This window comes from Saccostrea cucullata, unplaced genomic scaffold (assembly GCF_032062105.1).
Source record: "Saccostrea cucullata isolate Sc308-1 unplaced genomic scaffold, CSIRO_AGI_Scuc_v1 ctg42, whole genome shotgun sequence".
Lineage (NCBI taxonomy): Eukaryota > Metazoa > Mollusca > Bivalvia > Ostreida > Ostreidae > Saccostrea > Saccostrea cuccullata.
Window position 1 is genome coordinate 439,422 of NW_026932910.1, and position 21,175 is coordinate 460,596.

A 21,175-nucleotide genomic window follows, 5' to 3' on the forward strand; every position below is an offset into this window, starting at 1 on the left:
AAAATTATCCATAATTCCAGCTCTTGAAAAAAAGGGGGGTAAACGATATTTTCCGTTGAAATCGGAGTTTCAAGCATCACCATATTTTGAAATAGTCTTGGATATAATTAAATAATCCTTATATCTTTTCCTATGTCTTAGGCAAATAAATAAAACATAAATATATCAATAAAATAAAATGTTTCAGTTGTAAATCGCTTTGAAATTGATGGAAAATAAGCATTTTTATCGTTTTTTGTCAATAAACATATCCCCCCCGTGTCACACAAAAAGCTCTGGTATAAATTTGTCAAATAATATTCCATATTACCTGTAAAAAGGAAATTTTTGTGACACGTAGTCAAAAACAAAAGTTTTACCAAAATGTTACAGTTACAATGTATCTCTCTTTGTTTTCCCAAATATGTAAATAAATGTTTTATGAAAATCCATATAATTATCTATAAAAAATATTAAAAATACATCTAATATGTTAACTTTTGAAAATTGACTTGGAGGTAGGCGGGAGAACAATACTACTATCGTTCGCAGTTCTTTTACTTTGTAGTCGTCTGCTGCAACACGTGATCTGGGTTTACACGGTCTAGACCAAACTCGCGTCACGCATCGGATTCGAACTCGCGACAAAAGGATTGTCGCGAATTCAGCATAACACTAGATTTCACATACGTCCCTGACATTTATTCCAGCATGATAAAAATCACATAACATGAAAACACTTATCTTGTTCATGCAATCAACAACTTAGTTCAAGGTAAAGAACTTGTGTATCTATACGTACGAGACGGGAACTACCTTTCAGTATAGGCAAGTACTATCATTACATTTATCGATTATACCTTTCTTTCTGTTTTAACTTTGTCATAAACTGTTTAATATACATGTATTAAACAGGATTCTTATAAACTGTTAACGTTTCTGATCATATCAGACAAAAACAACAGTGTATCTACTCAGCCCAAATAAAGTGAATTCGAAAGATTTAGATATATGTATATCTGTCCTCCACAATACATTACCTTGAACGTGAAATATCTATACAAACTCAGGCGCGGATCCAGGAATTGAAGTTAGAGGGGGCGCCAAAAGTAGGCAAGGGGTCTGGGGGCCGCCTTGAGGCCCCCAGTGGGTCCAGGGCAAAGCCCTGGTGGGGGCCCAGGGGGCGAAGCCCCCGGAAGCTCTTGGGTATAGAGATTTTGTAGGGTAAAAATGAGGTCTACCAAGTATACATATTTACATTTTCTAGACGAAACTGTGATTTACGTAAATTTTGACAATTTTAGGAGGGGCGCGCGCCGGGTGCGCCCCCCCTTAAATCCGCCACTGAAACTGCTTATATAGGATAGCTAGCTGCATGCAGAACTGTATCTCTGTGAGCTAGAAAATTCGTACGGACATGTGTAGGTGTATCTGATTGGTATCGTTCGTTGTGATACATAATTAAAATTTGAAATAAATTTGAAATAAAAGAGCTTGAGCTTTCTGGCGGTTTTTTGTGTTTTCTCGTCTTACATTCCATTAATTAACCTTATACACCTGATCCTTTACCTTTCAATGGTTCGTCTAGACGTGCTTAGCCTTGAAATGTCAAAACATCTATGGTACACCTGCCGAGAAAGTCTAATTAATTATTTTTTTATCCAGTGTCATTTATAGCGGCAATAAAAGCGTGAATTATTATACAAAACGATAGTTGTGGACATTATTCTACATGTGCATTTTTTCCAGCACGTGCATTGAAATGTAGGTCGAATTTTTCGAAAATATAAGAAAAAATGTTTTATCATAAAACTTTATTGTTGATAAGTTCGAGCACATTAAGTAATTTTTGGTTTCCAACTACGGAATGTTAATACTTTGAAAGACCATTTAGTATGTCTTTGAATGGGATATACATGTATCTACGTCTGCAATAATCCTGATCTCTAGAGGAGGACTTTCCAGGAGGGGGAATCTCACACTTGAGCGATTTTCCCCTCTTTCTCTCTTGGAGTAGGATTTATCCTATTTGTCGATGTTAAAACATATCGCAGTAAAATATATATTTTGGCTAAAAGGTTCTGAGTCAACTGATTTCTGGATTGAATTGTAAGGGTTTTTTTGCCTAAAGAAAATATAGTTCAAATCATTGGTTCTCAATACAAAAATAAATTATAATTCAAAGGAAACACCTTTTTTGGAGAAATCCTACTCAATTTTGCCAGTTCTTCCAGGGGGAATTCTGCTCAAGAACCAGATTTCCCTAAGGAAAAATTTTATATTGCTGTATTAATTATATTGTTATAGCTAACAAATGAAAATAACGTCACTTTCAGATCATTAAATCAACATAACAATGGAGTTGAGCAGCTGGTTTGCCACTGTGTTACGCTGGTTCCTTCTTCTGCCGTTTATTGCTATGTCGGTGGCTAGAGATGTTTTGGGAATGTTTATACCTTCCCTGAAACCAGACCCCACTTCAAAACACAAGCCACACATGCATGGTACCGGAGAAACATTCCACAACAGATAGTTCAAGAAAACGTTCCGACAACACCAATGTGACTACAAGCTATTTCCTGTTTGCGCTTATGAATTTCTTTGTTACTAGTGCCTTGGAACATATACTTGATATAAACAAATAACATTTTTACCTCCTTATATTAAAGAGCGCGCAATGAATATAATGGCGCTAAATTTCAAAACCATTATTCGCATTTGAAAAGCAAATTCAATATTTATAACTTCTACCATGACCTGTTAAAAATAAACAATTATTGGCCATGCATTTAGGAGGAAATTTTGTTTAAATTTTTTACCCATGAACTGATATATACTGTACATATATCGCCCAAATTCTTTATTTTTGTGGACTGGCATTTACCCATTACTTGCTGCTTTACGATTTGAATGTTTTATACATGACAGCAAGATGCGTTTCGAACATTAGAGTTGATTCGTTTGTAGAATTTTGTTAAAATATTTTTACACCCTCTGCAAAGACATTTACATTATGAACTGCCTCACACAATGTCTCTTGCAAGAATTGTTTATTGCCTATATATGAATAAATGATAATGTTGCACTTGCATTTTTATTTTTCGGTTACATTGTATGCTTAAAAAGGTATAGATAAATCTGGGATTATTCGCTGTTATTTATAATTAAGTCCATGTTTGATTAAAGCCCGTATCTCTGCTTATACGTGTAGTTGGTGTCTTTGAAACTACATGCAATGCAGCATTGATATCTACGGCATGCTTCCTAAAAATGTGCAGTACACTTCTAGTGAAATAACATACAAAAATTATATACAAATTCACAACCCGTTCGATTTATATACGGACCTCCAAAACATCAGAGGTGGGATCAGATGCCATGGAGGAGTGATCATCCCCTGTCGACCAGTCACACCCGCCGTGTGCTTCTTATCATAATCGGGAAATAACGGAAAAATCCGTCGTCAATTCCGTGAATAAATAATGGACGTACAATTAGTATGAAAAACGTCAGTCAGCATTTGACTCAATGATAAATTGCATTTGCTTACAAGGTCATTGACAAAATTAAAGAATATACTATTTTGTATATTTTGAAAAATGACGCTAGAAGTTAGTTCTTTGTCAAACAAGATCTGCGTCAGCCGCTTTTTAATCATCCTCACAACGTCAGGGGTCCTGAGTCAACACGTTGCCGTTGGACACGGCAACGTGTTGACTCAGGACTATCCTCACAACGTCAGGGGTCCTGAGTCAACACGTTGCCGTTGGACACGGCAACGTGTTGACTCAGGACCCCTGACGTTGTGAGGATGCTTTTTAATCCCCGCAAGTTAGTTGTCAAGGGTTACAATCTGACCACATATCAGTACTAACACTGACATCCCCTTTCATCTATTCATGTTCCGTTGTAAGAAATGCGTAACAATATGCAAAGGATAGATAAATTTGTAAACTACTCAAAAGCTGCTCATTTCACAAATAATATGCTTTTAGCGTGTTCTGCATACATCGAGGAATACATGTCATGTACTCGTAATTATATAAAAAAAAGAAACATTTACTGTAATTTATGACTTTTTAAATAATTTATTTTACCGAAAATACAAGTCTGACATAAACAAAATTTTATTAAATTGAATTACGAAAGTAAATACAGCAGAATGGGGTAGAATGAGGTTGAAGAAACTATACTGAATAAAAATGAAAATTTAGTCCATCTGAGTGTAAAGATAGAGATATGTATTAAGCTTCAACTGAATCACAAGAAAGGTGTTTGAACATAAATAAACTTCCTGAATTGTCCACTAAGCTGTCAGGAGTGATTTGAGTTCTCCTGACGAATCCTTGGAAACGACATCGTCTCCTCCTCCAATAAATTTCCCGTTAATGAAGACACGGGGTACCTACAAATATACATTCAAGCATCATAAATAAAAGTGTTCAAAATGTACTATGTACTGGTCACTTTATTGGTACTCGATCCTGTATAATTGGGTTTTTTTTCAGTAATAACACATAGTACAGAGCATGTACATTTTTGCATTACAAATGAAAGCTAATAAAATTAGATAAGGTCATTTTAATTTTTCATTGTAATTATTGATATTCGCGTATCTTACAGTATACAGTCATGCAATTTTCAAGCAAATACGAGTTAGCTCCATATCATACTATGTGATTGGATAACAAAGTTCATTCTTAATTATGTGATTTCACAGTTTACTAATGTATTCAAGTTGAGTATATTAATATTGGGAATGAGATTTTTGAGTACTAGGGTACAGTTTTACTAGGATATTTATCAAATTGAAATCAACTTTTCAGTCAGCGATTGGTGCAATGATCATGATGACAATGTGATGACTGGATCATTGAATACTCATCCCGGAAACCTCTGCCTGACGTTAAAATCTATAAAATGGATCATTTTTTTCATGTAGCGTCACTTAACGATCAACCCATGTAATTTTAAACTGATCTGAAGATTAGTTTGACCGTCAAAGAATTATATTTAAAGAGCCATGCATGGATTCACTCGCAATCGATCGTTATCATGAAATTAATTAGAAATTGCGAAATATTAGTCTACGACCCATTTATGCTGTATATGGGTTTTTTTTTCGATAATAAAAAGTAAGATAAATGCAAAATAATTAAAGAATAAACCATTTTCCATTCTCCATGCACTACTTACAGAACTTGCTCCGGTTTTCTTCTTCATGTATTCTTGAATGGCCGAACACTGCGGGTCGTTCTCTATTTCAATGACTTCGTATTCATCTGCTTTTAGAGTTCCATCCGCTATATACTTTTCAAATACCTTTTTTGCTTTGGCGCAAAATGGGCAATAAGATTTGGAGTACACTATTACCTTCTTGGAGGCAATTTTTGCTTCGATAGTGGATTCCAAAGACATGTTAATGAAGTTGTGTCGTCACGTGTACCGGCGTAAGTGTTTTTGTTTATGTAAAGACCTAAATATTGATACTGGATGAGGACGGAATATAGAATTCCGATTTAATAAAAGTTAGAAAAGTTGCAAATATATAGCCATAGATCAAATCAAATAACAATTAATAATAATAAAACAAAAGCGTAATAAAGAAGAACTAGAGAAGAATATATTGAGAGCGGAGGTAAGAGGACTGGCCATTTTTATAGTTGTAAACTATTTGAATACTCTTTTTGTCGCCCGCGTGGCGCAATGGTTATCTAGCGTCTGCTCTAGAGTCGCGAAGTAAGGATTTGATTCGTACGTCGCGGGTTCGAATCCACAGTGGAGCGTGAAAACCGGTCCTTCGGATGAGACCGCGTATAAACCGCGGTCCGGTGTCGCAGTAGGTGTTGGCACAAAAAAGATTCCTCGTATAGCCCTGAGTGCCGATCGAGCATATAAGACAAAATTTGCAGCTCTCCACCGACAAGTGGAGGCGTCTCCATATGAGTGAAACATTCTCGAGAGTGAAAAATTCTAGAGAGGGACGTTAAACAACATACAATCGATCGATCAATATTAATTTAACTTTTTTTCCCAAATGAGTTTAAGATTATACATCATTCTGATCATCAATGACTGTTTGTCCCCAAAATATATAATATATTTGATTGACTCTAGAATAATTATGGCTTATATATTTCACATGTGTATTTCTTGTGATAAGACCATGGGCACTCCGGATAAGACCAATGTTATAGATGAAAATTTAGCCTTTTGCATGTTTTGAACTGTAAGCAAACATAATGACAAGTCAGTAACATCTAAAATAGTATAAAAATATATTACAATTTTTTCACTCTCTACCATCGGCTCATGCATTCACTGAGAGAGGAACGAACGACAGCTCTGCATGGGAGATTGCAATTTTTTATGAAAACTACCGGTATTTCATTTTTTTAAAGTAAGGGACACTGAGACACTTGCATCATGAATAATTTGATAAACTTAAAAAAAAAGTTTCGCGCCAATCATGCATAACTTTCGAGTGGGTGGGATTACATGTACATGTATGGCATTCATATTTCACAGGTTTATTCCGTGTAACCAGGCCTTTCTTTGGCCGGTGCCACCAATTTTGACCTCTTAACCTTGACATTAGAATGTGACCTACTTAAACAAAAAAATTACTACACTTTAACCTTGGCAATAACTTTTAAACAGTTGGTTCTAGGGCTTTCATACTTCACATGAAAAAAACATTAAATAATTTTAATCTTTTCACCTAAAACTCTAAGTTTGACCAACTTAAAAAAAATTAATGCTTTATTTTGAAGCCTTTTCCCATAAAAAAAACTTTACCCGTGGCCATAACTTTTGAACAGTTAGCACAGTGGCCTTCATATTTCACAGGTGTATTCCTTGTGGCAAGGCCATTCTATGGGTACCAACAATTAATTTTGACATTGACCCTTCGATTTTGACTTTTAAGAAGCATCAATATATTTTGTTATGCCCTGATAATCGAAGACTCGGGGGTATATAATTGGTTTTTGCCCTGTCCGTTTGTCCGCAAAAACTTTAACCTTTTCAATATCTTTTGAGTGTGTACTGTGGAGCTATATGACTTTCATATTTCACAGGTGTATTCATTGTGACAAGACCTTTCTTTTGTTACCACCAAATTTGACCTCGTGACCTTGACCTTGGAGTCTGACTCTCTTAAACCAAAAATTTCTCAACCTTAACCAAAGCAATGAATAGTTGGTGCTAGGGCATTCGTACTTCACATGTATATTCACTTTGATATGGCCTTTACTTGGTATAAAGTATTTGACTTTTTGACCTTGACCCTAGATTTTGGTCAACTTTTAAGGATGACGTTTACTCAGGTTTCAGATAACAGAAAGGAAATGTTATAAAGTATAGTATGTTGAATCAAAAATTGTTCTAAATGGATAAAATAAGCAAGTTTTAAATCGAAATCAATTTAAAAATTAAATATTTTATTATTTAAAGAAAATATACAGGTACAAAAGTCAATGTATGGTAATGCAGAGGAAAATCGGACTAAATTTTTAATTTTTTATTTTTGTCAACAATTTTGATTTCTTTCAAAAATAATCACGAAGTAAAGGTTAAATGTATTTTTAAACATCATTTTGCAAATATTGTATGTGTTAAAGCTCATAAATTATTTCAAATAATTGAATGCTACGAAATAAAGAAATTCAAAAATATGTACAAAAACCATTCCAGACAATATATCTCAATAATTTGATCACTGACCCCATATAATATTCATACCATGAGAATTAGGGCATCAAAAGTAATCTGAGGCTATAGATAGTTTAGAGTTCTTATCAGTCAGATTTTTGTAATATTCGATTTAAAATGGGGAAAAAATATAAATATGACAGAGGAAATTCGAACTGTATAAGAATCACATTTCTGGCCCAAACGCCAATCATTTCTTTATATGAAGCAACGCTTTTCCATTGCTATGATATTTCATTATTTAAAGAGTTTAGTTGCTTGTAATATTTTGTGTGTATAGAAAAAATTGGTCATAGTGTGAAAAATTGAGGTATTTCCCGAGAAATACTCAGGGGCCACTAGCATGAAAAGTAGGTCATTGACCTAGTTATTTGAAATTGAAATTTAACGCAAGAATTATAGGTGTACAATAGGTCGTTTTTCGTTCTTATCAGTGGAATTTTTGGTCATCTGAGTAAAGGTATACCTTAACCCAGATCATAACATTTGAACCGTTAGTACTACGGCTTTCATATTTCACAGGAATATTCCCTTAGACAAGATCTTCTTTGGATACCGATAATTTTGACTTTTGACCTAGACCTTATAAAGTCTGGCAAACTTAAAAAAAATAACTTTAATATCTCACAGGTGTATTCCTTGTGAGAAGACTTTCCATTGGGTACCAACAATTTTGATCTTTTGACTTATTTTTATGCCTCGTAATCGGAAATTTGGGGTATTATAGTGTTTATCCTGTCCGTTTGTTTGTCTGTTAATCTGTTTGTCCACAAAAAATTAACCTTGCCCATTTGATTGATTGAGACTATGGCTTTCATTTCACATCTTTCTGTTGGTACCATCAAATTTGACCTTGGAGTCTGACCCAGTTTTGACAAATTCTAACCAACTTTAACATTTGGCTATATCTTTTGAACAGTTGATGCAAGGGCTTTCATACTTCGCATATGTAATCCTTGTAACAAGACCTTCCATTGGATCTCAACAACTTTGACCCTTTGACCTTGACTTAGGAGTATGACCTACTTTAAAAGAAAAATTTAACCTTACCTACAACTTCTGAACTGTTTGGACAAGGGCTTTCATACTTCACACATATTAATGATACATGTATTTTCCCTGTGACATAACATTCTGTTATATACTAACAACTTTGACTCTTTGAGTTTGAAATACTTTTAGAAACTTTACCCTTGGCCATTATTATTTAAATGTTAGGGCTATAGCTTTCGTATTCCACATATGTAATCCTTGTGACAAGACTTTCCTTTAGAAAGCATTGCCCTCTCCCGACTCAGATTGCATTTATTGGGTCGGTAGTTTGATGGGAAAATCTTTTTTTTTCAGAAAATTTCAAAATTTTTGTTGAAAGGATAAGAGAAATTAAAAGAAAAAAAATTAACTTGTCCTGAATGTGAAAAAAAGTTGGGGCTTAAGTCATCTGTCAGAAACAATTAAAAGTTGCTCATGTTATCAATTTCTTAACCAATGAGATTTTGAGAGACCCTAATTATGTAGCCTTGAGAATGCCACACCTCACCGAAAGTCCAAGGATGATTGTCAATTGTACTTTTCACTGACATAATTAATGAGGACCATGATTTTACACAATTCTTTATTGCCATTGTAATCATTATTAGTAATAAAGGAAGCGACTGTATACAGGGTTATTTTTGCCCCACTTTATTTTCGCCCTTTCACACTTGCAAACAATTTTGCCCCTTTTTAAATTTGCCCAGTCAGTTTTTTGTTAAAGAAATTATACTGTATTCTTTAAATTTGCCCGTCTTACCGAAGTTTAGGGCGAAAATTTCCCTGTATACAGTAATCATGACCTTTTTTTCTTTTAGAGGGGTTGATTAGCTTGTAATCAGAAAAATCCCTAATTACATGACTCATAATTACACTGTATGTTCCTCACAACAAGTACAATTTAGAAACAATGAACAAGTCATGCCACCTTTAATGGGATTAACCAGGATAAAAATGAGAGCTAATGGTTTGAATTGTTTCTTCAATGGACCAACCCTTATTTCCCGATCATGACAAGAATCATACAGCAGGTGTGACCATTGGCCATGCAGGGGATGCTCACTCCTCCCCGACACGATTCCAAATCTGTTTTATAGGTCTCTGTTTGCTCTACTCCTGCATGTAGCATTTTGTAATGTTTAATAGACTTTGAGCTTGTATTTTGTTTTATAATATATTTCATTCTTTCTTTGGTAAATGATTAAATGACAACCCTAACTGGAATATATGGTTTTCAGATTCAAATAAAGTATGATCTATACTCTATAGACAAAATTCCTAGTACATGTATTATCAAAATTCTGCAAAAACGTTTTATAAATCTTTGCAACATCTTTGTGTGTGTCCTTTACTAGTATGTCCTCTAGGTCATGTATATAACACAATGAATTTTCTCAAAGAAAAAAAAAAAGGTTGGGGTGACTAAAAAAACATCAAGACTTGATTACTTTAGTATTTTTTTTATTTGTATAACGTCCTCACTTAGATGTAGAGGCGGACATTGAGGTCCGACTGCCAGACCTGCTCCTCTTTCTCTCCTTGGCTTCCTTTAGTCTCTGTGCCAAGATTTTGGCGTACTCGGCGGCATCTTCCCTGCGCTTGGCGTGCTTCTTCTTCTTCAGAGCCAGCCTGTGTCTCTTCCTCTGAAGAACAACTGGGGTGACCAGTCTCTGGATTTTAGGGGCCTTTGTCTTGGCCTTCTTGCCTGTAAAACGGAGACAATTTATATTGAAATGTGAATACTTGTTACTGATCAGAAACAATCCTTCAATTCAGCATTCTGTGCTTTGCTCAGGTATATTTAGAATTTTCAAACTTTTGTTTTCAAAGTGAGCTGAGAATTTTTCATCACTGCAAAGCACCAAGACAAATTAAATTTCTTTATTATAAAATGTAATATACCATACTTTATATCAAGTTCTTACAGTTGCTGGTTTTTCCATGATTGAATCAAAGGCCTGAAGGGCCTGCAAGTTGACTCGCTCGAGTCAATTGAGCTTTTTCATACATATGGGCACCATACCTTAATATATTCAGTTTATTCTGCATCTTAAGAGATTGAATATTATATGTCTGATCCATGTTCGGTTCATAAATAAAGTGTATATTGCTTTTCCTTTATAAATACAGGTTGGAACTAATGGGCTTCCGTATTATTTTGACTGGATTCTATAATGAATTTAAGCACATCAGCTGAAGTGGTCAGTGTTATGGAATAATTAGGTTAAAGATTCCCACAGCAAATCTGGATTCTAAAAATAGATTTTCAACAACAACTAGCTGCAGCTAATGAGAGCAGCAGGTGTTTGTGTTAGGGAGTATTCTAGGTCAATTATAAATAAACTTCAGATGGGAAGATTAGATCCGCCTAACATGCTTGAACATATATTCATACGCAGTAATTGTACATCGTACAGATATTGAATCAAAAATTTCTTTAAAAGCATGAAGGCATAAATAATGTTACAGTATGAAATTTTATACAGTTTTCACCTCTTCAGTTTATACAATCACTCAAACCAAAGCATTTTTTGCTAGAACTATAATATTTGGCGTATGGATCACCTTGGTGAATGCGTGATAAATTTTACAGCTCTGAAACGGCTATGTCAACAGGGAGTAGCTCGCTACGCGAGCCAACTCAATAAAAATTAAGATTTTAGCTTTTACATTACCAAAGACCCCCCCCCCCCCAAGAAAAAGGAGAATCAAAGTACTGAGACAGTACTGAAAGACGGGGTCAAAATAATCTTCGTGCTAGATTTCACAAATGTGATTTTTTTTTTTACGAGTTTTAATAACAACTTTATTTTTTCATTAACACACTAAAAACAAAACTATGAATAATATACATTCACATTTTTCATTTAATTTGATTTGAAGTAGAAATTTTAATAATTGCTCAGTCTGGAAACCTTTCTGAACTGCTCCGAATTTCATCAGGTACGAACTAATAATTTTTCCGGAAGTAAACAATGGACGATGCGTACACAGTCATAATAATACGCAGGATAGTACTTTGTCTACTAGTGTTATTTACAGTTAATATTTTCAGTTTTAAATTATCAAAATACTTTATTAGTTGAGTTAGACAAAGGTTCATATCAATTTCTTCAGTTTGATACAAAATGTTGATGTTTTGATCGAAACAATTTCTGCACTCTTTCGTATGCGTAGATTTAATTCATGTGTTATCACCACGGCTTCCGTTTTCTATTTTTAGGCCTCTGAGAGTAAACTAAAAACATAAAAAATGAAGCTACATTTTAAAATCAGTAGTTGTGTACACATATAACCCTTCACAAGACTTTATCTGCTTCCTTTCAAGAGAAGTAGGAGCATTTCATAATTTATCTACAATGGATTTGGTTAAACTATAAAACTAATAATCTATAATAATTCACTCAACATTTAGATTTACAGCAAAATCCAACTTCTTTTCTGAATAGCTTTATTACCTAGATATGAACCCAATATGATATTTTAATTAAGCATATTAAGCTAAAGCATTTGAAAACACTATCAATATATTATAATTTGCTGTAAAAGTCTGCTCTGTCAACAGTTTTGTTTTCACATTATTTCAAAGTGAGCTGAGAGTTTTTCTTCATTGCAGACATCAAAACCATAAATAAAAGCCAGATTTGCTTTATGCAAATAATATTTCACAAAAATAGTATGCAGTATAGACTAAGAGTCAAATAATAATCTGACTTACTGACAGACTTTTAACAAGTTAAAATGAACCCTGCAAGTCAATTCATATTAAACCAAAATGCTTCAGTCAAATTGTAACAGACCCAAGTTACAAGATTATTCATTTTTTTTAATAGAGAAGTCAGTCAAAAACTTTATAAAACCTGATAGTTATACAGGAACTTTGGCATATCAAAAGAGACCCATTCAAAATTAAAATGTTCAATCCAGTGCTTTCTCTTTATCTCAAAGTAAAGGGTTAGAGATCAGTTGTTAAAGGCTAGGAGCTGAAATTTAAGAACAGAATCTCTGTGGACCTTGTAACAATTTTTTATTTCAAAGCAGCATTTTTGTCAATTTGGTTGATAGCTGGTTCTTAGAGAAAACAGCGCAATCTAAAAATCTTTGTCACTTAGAATATATCAATGATAACAAGAGATGTTTGTAAAACACTTATGCCCCCCTCCCCCCAAATTAGAATTTTTCTAAGTCCAAAGGGGCATAACTCTGTCAAAAATGATGCGATCGTAACCAAAACAAAACTTGACCTACATATTTGTCTGATTAATCTGTATACTAAATTTCATTTAGTATGTGCAACCTCTGCAAAGAAAATGAACGGAAACTGCAAATGATTGGAATTTTCTAAGTCCAAGGGGCATAACTCTGTCAAAAATGGTGCGATCGTGCCCTAAACAGAATTTGGCTTAGATATTGATCTGAAAAATCTGCATACCAAATTTCATTCCAGTATGTACAAAAGTTATGAAGAAAATTAACGGAAACTAAATGGACCGACAGACTGACTGACCGACAGACAGCAGCAAAGCAATATGCCCTCCCTTCTTCGAAGGGAGGCATAAATATTATAATGTTTTACTAAATGTATACTTTTTTTTGAATTCATTTAATGATTTATAGTGAAAAGGAATAAAATGAATTTTAAAAATGCTAATACTTTTGACTCAGTATTCCTGATCTTGTATATCCAACACAGTTTTCACTCCATTTTTTAATCAGATTGCATAGACTTTTCTGTACATCCAAAAACAGCCAAATTAACAACTAAAGTAACTACAGTACATAATCCTCATTGGACTACCTACCTTCCTTAGCTGCAAGTGGTCTCCTGACAACGTACTGGCGGACGTCGTCTTCCTTGGAGAGGTTGAACAGCTTTCTGATTTTGCTGGCTCTCTTGGGTCCCAGTCGACGGGGGATTGTGTTGTCTGTTAGACCAGGGATCTCCTTCTCTCCTGGATACAATGAACAAATTTAATAAGGCTATAGGATAATATTACACAGGAAAAATTCAGCTCATTCGGAAAATAATATCAATTCAAATCTTTTATGGATAAAAAAAGCCATCAGCAACTTGCAAGATCTCAGAATAAAAACTCTCATCAAAATTTTTAATTCAGAGAGATGGGTTTAGAATTGCATATACATCATAGACACCACAAATTGCTGGTTGAAATGTTAATTATTATTGTAATAAATTAAAATGAAATGAATAAAATAGAGGAATTTTTTCAACCTTTTGTAGGAAGTATAGGTATGTCTTAAGCTGTACTTAATGCCGTATACAAAGGATGTTCTTGAGTTTTGATGGTTACATGCATTTCTAAGTTTGTCTACTGAATGTAGCTGCAGAACTGCAGATCTCTGTTTGAGAAATTCAGACATAGCAGGGAGTCACAGATCCTAATGTTCATTCAATGTAAAAACCTTTGATTAACGGTGATTTTCAAAGTGGGTGAAAATATTAAATACAAGAAATAATACCCCAAATGAATGACAAAAAGCACAAATGTAAATTGAAGGTCTTTACAATGCTTGGATCTGAGGTCTCTGCTTTATCCATCTGAATTTTCTCAAGAAGAGGGCTTCATGTTCTGCAGCTAATCTGGATGGTGTAAGTGTTTGCTTTAGAGTTGGGATGTAAGGAGTTGATCCTTATGTCATGGGTTGGAATCCCACTGTGGGAAAACCTTAGAATGAAACTGTAAAACAAGGGAAAGTATTGCAAACGTGTTGGTGAGAAAAAGATCCTTCGCTGCTCAGCAGCACGAAGTGCCGAGTGTAGATCTGTAATTTTCAGCCCTCCACTCTCCTGGATACAACGAAAATACTTTCTGTATAGAATAGGAAATTTCAGCTCATTTTGACAACATAAAGTCATTTATTACATCTAAAAGGCTTTCCGACAGCAATTTGCAGGATCTCAGAATAAAAACTCTCGTCAAAATTTTTAATTCAGAGAGATGGGTTTAGAATTGCTTATACATCATAGACACCACAAATTGCTGGTTGAAATGTTATTATTGTAATAAGGCCTAGAAAAAACAAGAGGCCCACGGGCCTTTTAGGTCACCTGAGTATCATGTAACAACTTTCCAGCGATTGTATTTGGTTCGTGTTTTAATCCAAAAGCCATGAAATTCACAAATTTTGAAGAAGGCACCATTGCTTATCAAAGGGCAGATTTCAAAGCATTAATTTATTTTTAGTCAAAGTACCCCCCTGGTACCCCTGACCCAGCGTCCCTGAAAGTATCTATTTTGAAAGAGGCCCCTTTCTTCATTATAAGGCCAGCATTTTTTTTGTTTAGGTTTAGTTATGAACATGAGAATAAAAAAGTCCCAAAGGAGAAGGAAATCAAAATTTTTTTTTGATAAATCAATTATTAACATTTGTACATTCTTTTTTTTATGCTATTATAATAGGCTCCTTACCACTGGACACATAATGCTTACAAATAGGAAAGTAAAACATTGCTTATTTCATCATCTGCCAGTTTGGGCCAGTTATATAAATTTTGTGATGTTGGTCAAAATATATTTTAAAAAATCAATTCTTTAAAAGTCTTTCAATATATCTTAATTTTTTTAATATGTGTTAGGTGAATGTGTAGACATTGTTCTAAAATTTAATCCTATCATAAAACAGACAGGGGGTATTGCGGGTGTAAGGTGAACATTTTTTCAATCAAGTGTAAAATAATTTTTCTGGCTGATACAAATGATACTACATGCCTGTATATATTTGTATATTCTTGCCTTAACAATTTCTTCCTCAAATGGACTGAACTTCTCCCATAGTTTTATTCATTACATCTGATGCATAAGCAACCCTTTTCTGAAGAATGATGCTTAGACTGTAAGCTATAACAGAGACCTAAACAATGTTGCTGCCCGCTGGCAAATGTTGCTGCCCGCTGGCAATATGCAACAGCTACCACGGGCAGTTTAAAACCTGGGGGAGGAAAATAATTTACAGACAGATACTTTTGAAACGAATACATAATTATCTCACCAGCATGTCATTGTGCAACAAAGTCGTCAGCATTTTATTTGTCCTTTGAACAGGTGAAACTTTTTGAATGGCACTCGTATCGATGAATTTTACACTAAACCAAGCTATCTTTCAGATCTCGCTTTATTTACCCGCCGTTTCATCTTAAAACCGGAAGTGCGAGTTCGTAAATGTGAAATCTCGATCCCGACTCAAATTTGACATCGGAAAGAAAAAAAATTGTTTTATTTTTTTCTGAACATTCAAAACCTTGAGCGGAGGGTTTGTAAAACTGAAAATAAAATAAATCCTGGCCTTAAATATGTAATTAGATCATTAGCATATTAACCAGGATGTTCAAAGAATTCATGCATTTCACTATATAATCATTAGAGCCCCACCCTAAAACAAGAACCCCTGACCCTGGGGCCATAAAATTCACAATTTTGGTAGAGGCGCTCTTGCTCATCATAACTATGCACGTAGTTAGTTTATTTAATACCCAGGAGCAGAGGAGAAGATTTTCAAAGAATTCATGTATTTTCACTATATATAATCAATAGAGCCCCGCCCTAACACCAGAACCCCTGACCCTGGGGCCATAAAATTCACAATTTTGGTAGAGGCGCTCTTGCTCATCATAACTATGTACTTAGTTAGTTTATTTAACACCCAGGAGCAGAGGAGAAGATTTTCAAAGAATTCATGTATTTTCACTATATATAATCAATAGAGCCCCGCCCTAACACCAGAACCCCTGACCCTGGGGCCATAAAATTCACAATTTTGGTAGAGGCACTCTTGCTCATCATAACTATGTACTTAGTTGGTTTATTTAATACCCAGGAGCAGAGAAGAAGATTTTCAAAGAAATAATGCATTTTCACTACCTACTTATTTAGCCCCGCCCTAGCACTAGAACCCCTGACCCCAGGGCCATGAATTTCACAATTTTGGTAGAGGACTCATTGCTGATTACAATCATGCAAACAGTTTGACTGCTTGATGTCCAGGAGTAAAGAAGAAGATTTTTAAAGATTGCATTAATTTTAGTGGTTTTGGCCCCACCCCTCAGGCCCCAGGGGGGCAGGGATCATGAAATTCACAATTTTTGTTCCCCTTCACCCATAGATGCTTTGTGCCAAATTTGGTTGAAATTGGTTCAGTGGTTGCAGAGTAGAAGCTGAAAATGTTCAAATGTTAACGCACGACGGACGACGACGGACAAAAACAGATAGCAATAGGTCACCTGAGTTTACTCAGGTGACCTAAAAAATATGACTTGTTTGTTTCCGCTTTCAGGCTGAAAAAATATAGGGTAGGTAGGTCCGCAATTTTTTTTTTGAAAAAAAATTTTTTTTGCTTCTTTAATCAAAAATTAAAAACATGTACAGAAGTAACATTAATGACAAATGAAATGGTGTTTTTAAGCATTTCTGCGACTTAAATTGATAAGGCTTAAAAAAAAAAATGTTTGTTTCCTGTAACATTCCCAAAAAATTAAGGGTCGGTAGGTCGGAATTTTTTTTTTTTGTTTTTTGTTTTGCTTATGAATGGTCAAACATCCCCGGACTCAATATACCAGGTGTAGGGCTGTGCAATATTACCGGTATAGCGGTATATTGCGGTATTATCCACCACGATAATATATCGCGATATGAAAATCAGATACCGGTATTTCACGATATTTATAAAAATATATAAAAACCTCCTTTATTGTAGAAACTGCTGAAATAATACTTGTAACTTCAACAGGCCTATTCAATCTAGTTAGAAAAATACATATACTTCGTCAGCTTTCAAAGGCAGATAGAGAGAAAGAGAGAGAGGAAGCTTTTCATTCAGTAACTGTCGCAATTTTAAATATCTTACTTTAAAATAAAATTAATAATTAATAAAAAGACCTTTAAATAAAATTATCAAGAAAGAAAATTTATAAAACATTTCTACAGGGTGTATAGTGTATACCATGTGTTCTGTGGTTCTCAAAATCTCATGGAATCTACACGATCGACGATGAATGTTAAGTTCAAGATACATATTACAAATAAATGGCCATCCATGTTTTCACTTGATACAGTGATGCTTTTATTATTTTTTAACAACTGCCATTTTAAACACCTTCATGCTTTACCAGGAGCATGTATATTCAAACAATAGAATTAGGCCAATGCAGTTCCTGATCGTATGTCATAATGTGAAATTAGGTCGGGTCAGACTAAAACACCAAACGCCCGAAAATAGGTCACAATTTTTTTCTGGCTTTAATTTTATTCTGTGACCACGTAAAATTTCCATATAGTATGTTTTAATCATTAAGTTACATTTTATGCTATTTCAATAACCCCCCCCCCCAAAAAAAAAAAACGTATAAAGAATATACTATATGCATTAGCTTTTTTTCAATTTGAAAGTACATCAAATGAGTACATTTTGTTTTACTATTTTACCTGGTATTTGATTAAAAATGATTATGATTATGTGTGCGATTAATGTCATATCCCCCGCCCCCTTTAAAATTTATAAATAAATTCAAATAGTCTTTGAACTTACCGCATTTTAAACTTTCTGCACAAATTTATTAATGATAATTAATCTACAATATATCGCAATATATTGCAATTTTACCTGGTATTTGATTAAAAATGATTATGATTATGTGTGCGATTAATGTCATATCCCCCGCCCCCTTTAAAATTTATAAATAAATTCAAATAGTCTTTGAACTTACCGCATTTTAAACTTTCTGCACAAATTTATTAATGATAATTAATCTACAATATATCGCAATATATTGCAATATTCATCGTAAAATATTGCAATATATTGCAATATGGTTTTCACTCGCAATACCCAGCTCTAACCAGGTGTCATATTTACAGTGGACACTCAACATGGCATCCAAAATGGCTGCCAAGCGGCAGAAAACGAACTTCAGAAAGTTGTAGGGGGAAATTGTTGTTATAATAATGATTACTCTTTATAACTAAGGTAAATGTAAACTAGGTTGACATATTTTATGTCTTAAGTTAAGCTACAAGCTAATTTTCTATTTTTAATAAATGGAATCAGCTGATTGATCAAACGAAGTTTTGCCATTTGTCAGAAAAAAAAAATCCACCCGGGGGTAATTTGAATGGGTCGGTCGGGTTACAGGAAACAAACATATTTTTTTTTAGGCCTAATAGAAAGGTCACCCAAACTTCTTTCTGTCTTGAAAAACTTGCAAAGTTGGGAGACTACAGTACCCTGGGTGAAATCTTGCACACCATGGGACAAAAGCATTAAAAAATATTTAGGGTCGGCACTATAAATTAGGGTCGGTCGGGAAAGCAGAAACAAACGTATTTTTTTTCTAGGCCTTAAATTAAAATGAAATGAATAAAATAGAGGAATTTTATCAACCTTTTGTAGGAAGTATATGTATGTCTTAAGCTGTACTTAATGCCATACAAAAAGGATATTCTTGAGATTTGTTGGATAAGTGTGTTTCTACTAGTTTTGTCACCTGGATGCAGAACTGCAGCTCTCTGCTTTAGAAAATTCAGACATAGCAGTTACAGATCCTAGTGCTCTACGTAAAATCCTTTGATTTACGGTTATTTTAAAAGTGGGTGAAAATATCAAATACAAGTAATGACCCAAATAAAAAAGCACAGGTGTAAACCAAGGGTTTTTACAATGCTTGGATCTGTAGCTCTCTGCTTTATCTGTTCAAATTTTCTCAAGAAGAGAGCCTCAGTTCTGCAGCTGGCCTGAATGGTGCGAACATTTGCTTTAGAGTTGGGATGTAAGGAGTTGATCCCTATGTTGTGGGTTGGAATCCCACTGTGGGAAAACCTTAGAATGAAACTGTAAAATCAAGTTCAGTATTGCAGTACGTGTTGGCCAGAAAAAGATCCTTCACTGCTCAGCAGCATTAGTGCTGAGTATAGGTCTATAATTTGAAGCCTTCCACTCACTGGTAAGTAGAGGTATCTCAATAGGAGTGAAAATTCTTGAAAGGATGTTAAATTGATATAACCAAGAAATAATCAGAATTTGTATAGATGAATAGAAAATAACAAGGGCAAATTATAAGTGAAAAGTCATCAACAGTTTGTGGCATTTCAGAAATATGCTCTCGTCAAAATCTTAATAGATTCAGAGAGTTGGGTTTAGATTTGTTGTTACATCATAAATACCACAAAATTTCAAAATTTACACTTCCTACATCTGATAATCATTTTTCTAACTTTGCAATCAGTTTCATAAGTTAAGGCATTTTGATTTTCCAAGTTTGTCAAACCTTTTTTCACAATGACCATGGCCAATACACTGAGATTGGAGTCCACAATGCATCCCCTGACAGACTTCCTGCGGCGTTCTCCGTCACGCCTGGGGCGGAAGCAGGAGTGTCCCTTGCTCAGAAGGAGTCTCACTCTAACATTGGTGAGAATTCCCTGTTTCATGGGAAATCCTTGTTTGTCGTTTCCTCCAGCAATTCTCAGGACATACCCCTGCAAACCACGCAAGACACAGTTAATAAATCCAACTTGTTATTTTTTTTTAAATCAGCATTAGACTTCAAACCTAAATGAAATATCAATTTACAGATCAATCTTATTAAAGCAGTAATTTCACAAACTTTGAATTTAGAATTGATTTGTTCATTTCTGAACCAACCTTCCACTCATCACCAAGACTGTCAGCTGGCACTTCAGAAGCCATTCTCTTTTCATAGAAAGGTCGCAATTTCTTTTCATCATCAACTTCGATGAGTTTTTGACAGCCAGTGGCTGGATATGAGATGTTGAGCTAAAACGAGCAAAGACAACAATAATTTACAGCCCAACTCGCATCAGTGAGAGAAAGGGCATCACTCACACACTTACATACAGTAAATCTACAAGGCTCAAACTGGACTTGTTATAAACAATTCTTCATTATTTTTCATAGATCCATCAATCCTTCCGATTTCTTTGGTGTTACCAAGTACTGGCAATTATGACAGTGACTGTGTCATTAAAAACTTGAGTAAATAATGTTTTCATCTTTCATTAACGCTGCCAAAGTCTAACTGTGGTATTTATTCATTTGTCTGTGTAGTAGTGCAAACAACTGCCCAATGGAACGTTAAAATCACAGTAAACATGTGGGGCTGCAGTGATAGAATCTACCAACATCGAAGATTTTGGCCTGCACAACGACTCAATATGGCAATTACTTATAGCACGATTTATTGAAATATCTCACAGATGTAATTATTTGATGTATTGTGGGCCGATAGAGACTTATATTGCAATTTTATCTACCTTCATGTCTGATCTTTGCGATCAGTTCGCCTCAACCGGAAGAAAAGGAAGTTATCGTCCTTGTTTGACAGGTCCTTTACTCTCCAAAAAATTAAATTGCGAACATTTTCAACATACTGCAATTTTTTTTTTCAAATTATTTTTAATGATTTTCATTTTGTTTTCAA

The 21,175-nt window shown here is 34.5% G+C and overlaps 2 protein-coding genes across 2 annotated transcripts; both read right to left on the reverse strand.

Moving 5' to 3' along the window:
• Positions 1-4,154: 4,154 nt before the first annotated feature.
• On the reverse strand, positions 4,155-5,424 carry LOC134236460 (uncharacterized). Its single transcript, XM_062718645.1, has 2 exons — positions 5,176-5,424; positions 4,155-4,384 (listed from the first exon to the last, which is right to left on the reverse strand). The coding sequence occupies exons 1-2, from the start codon at positions 5,395-5,397 to the stop codon at positions 4,286-4,288; spliced, it is 321 nt and encodes a 106-aa protein (XP_062574629.1). The 5' UTR covers positions 5,398-5,424; the 3' UTR covers positions 4,155-4,285.
• Positions 5,425-10,168: 4,744 nt separating this feature from the next.
• LOC134236444 (small ribosomal subunit protein eS6-like) lies at positions 10,169-21,074 on the reverse strand. Its single transcript, XM_062718628.1, has 5 exons — positions 21,009-21,074; positions 20,380-20,511; positions 20,003-20,213; positions 13,527-13,676; positions 10,169-10,429 (listed from the first exon to the last, which is right to left on the reverse strand). Exons 1-5 carry the CDS (start codon positions 21,012-21,014, stop codon positions 10,203-10,205), a joined length of 726 nt encoding a protein of 241 aa, XP_062574612.1. The 5' UTR covers positions 21,015-21,074; the 3' UTR covers positions 10,169-10,202.
• Between the last annotated feature and the right edge of the window lie 101 nt (positions 21,075-21,175).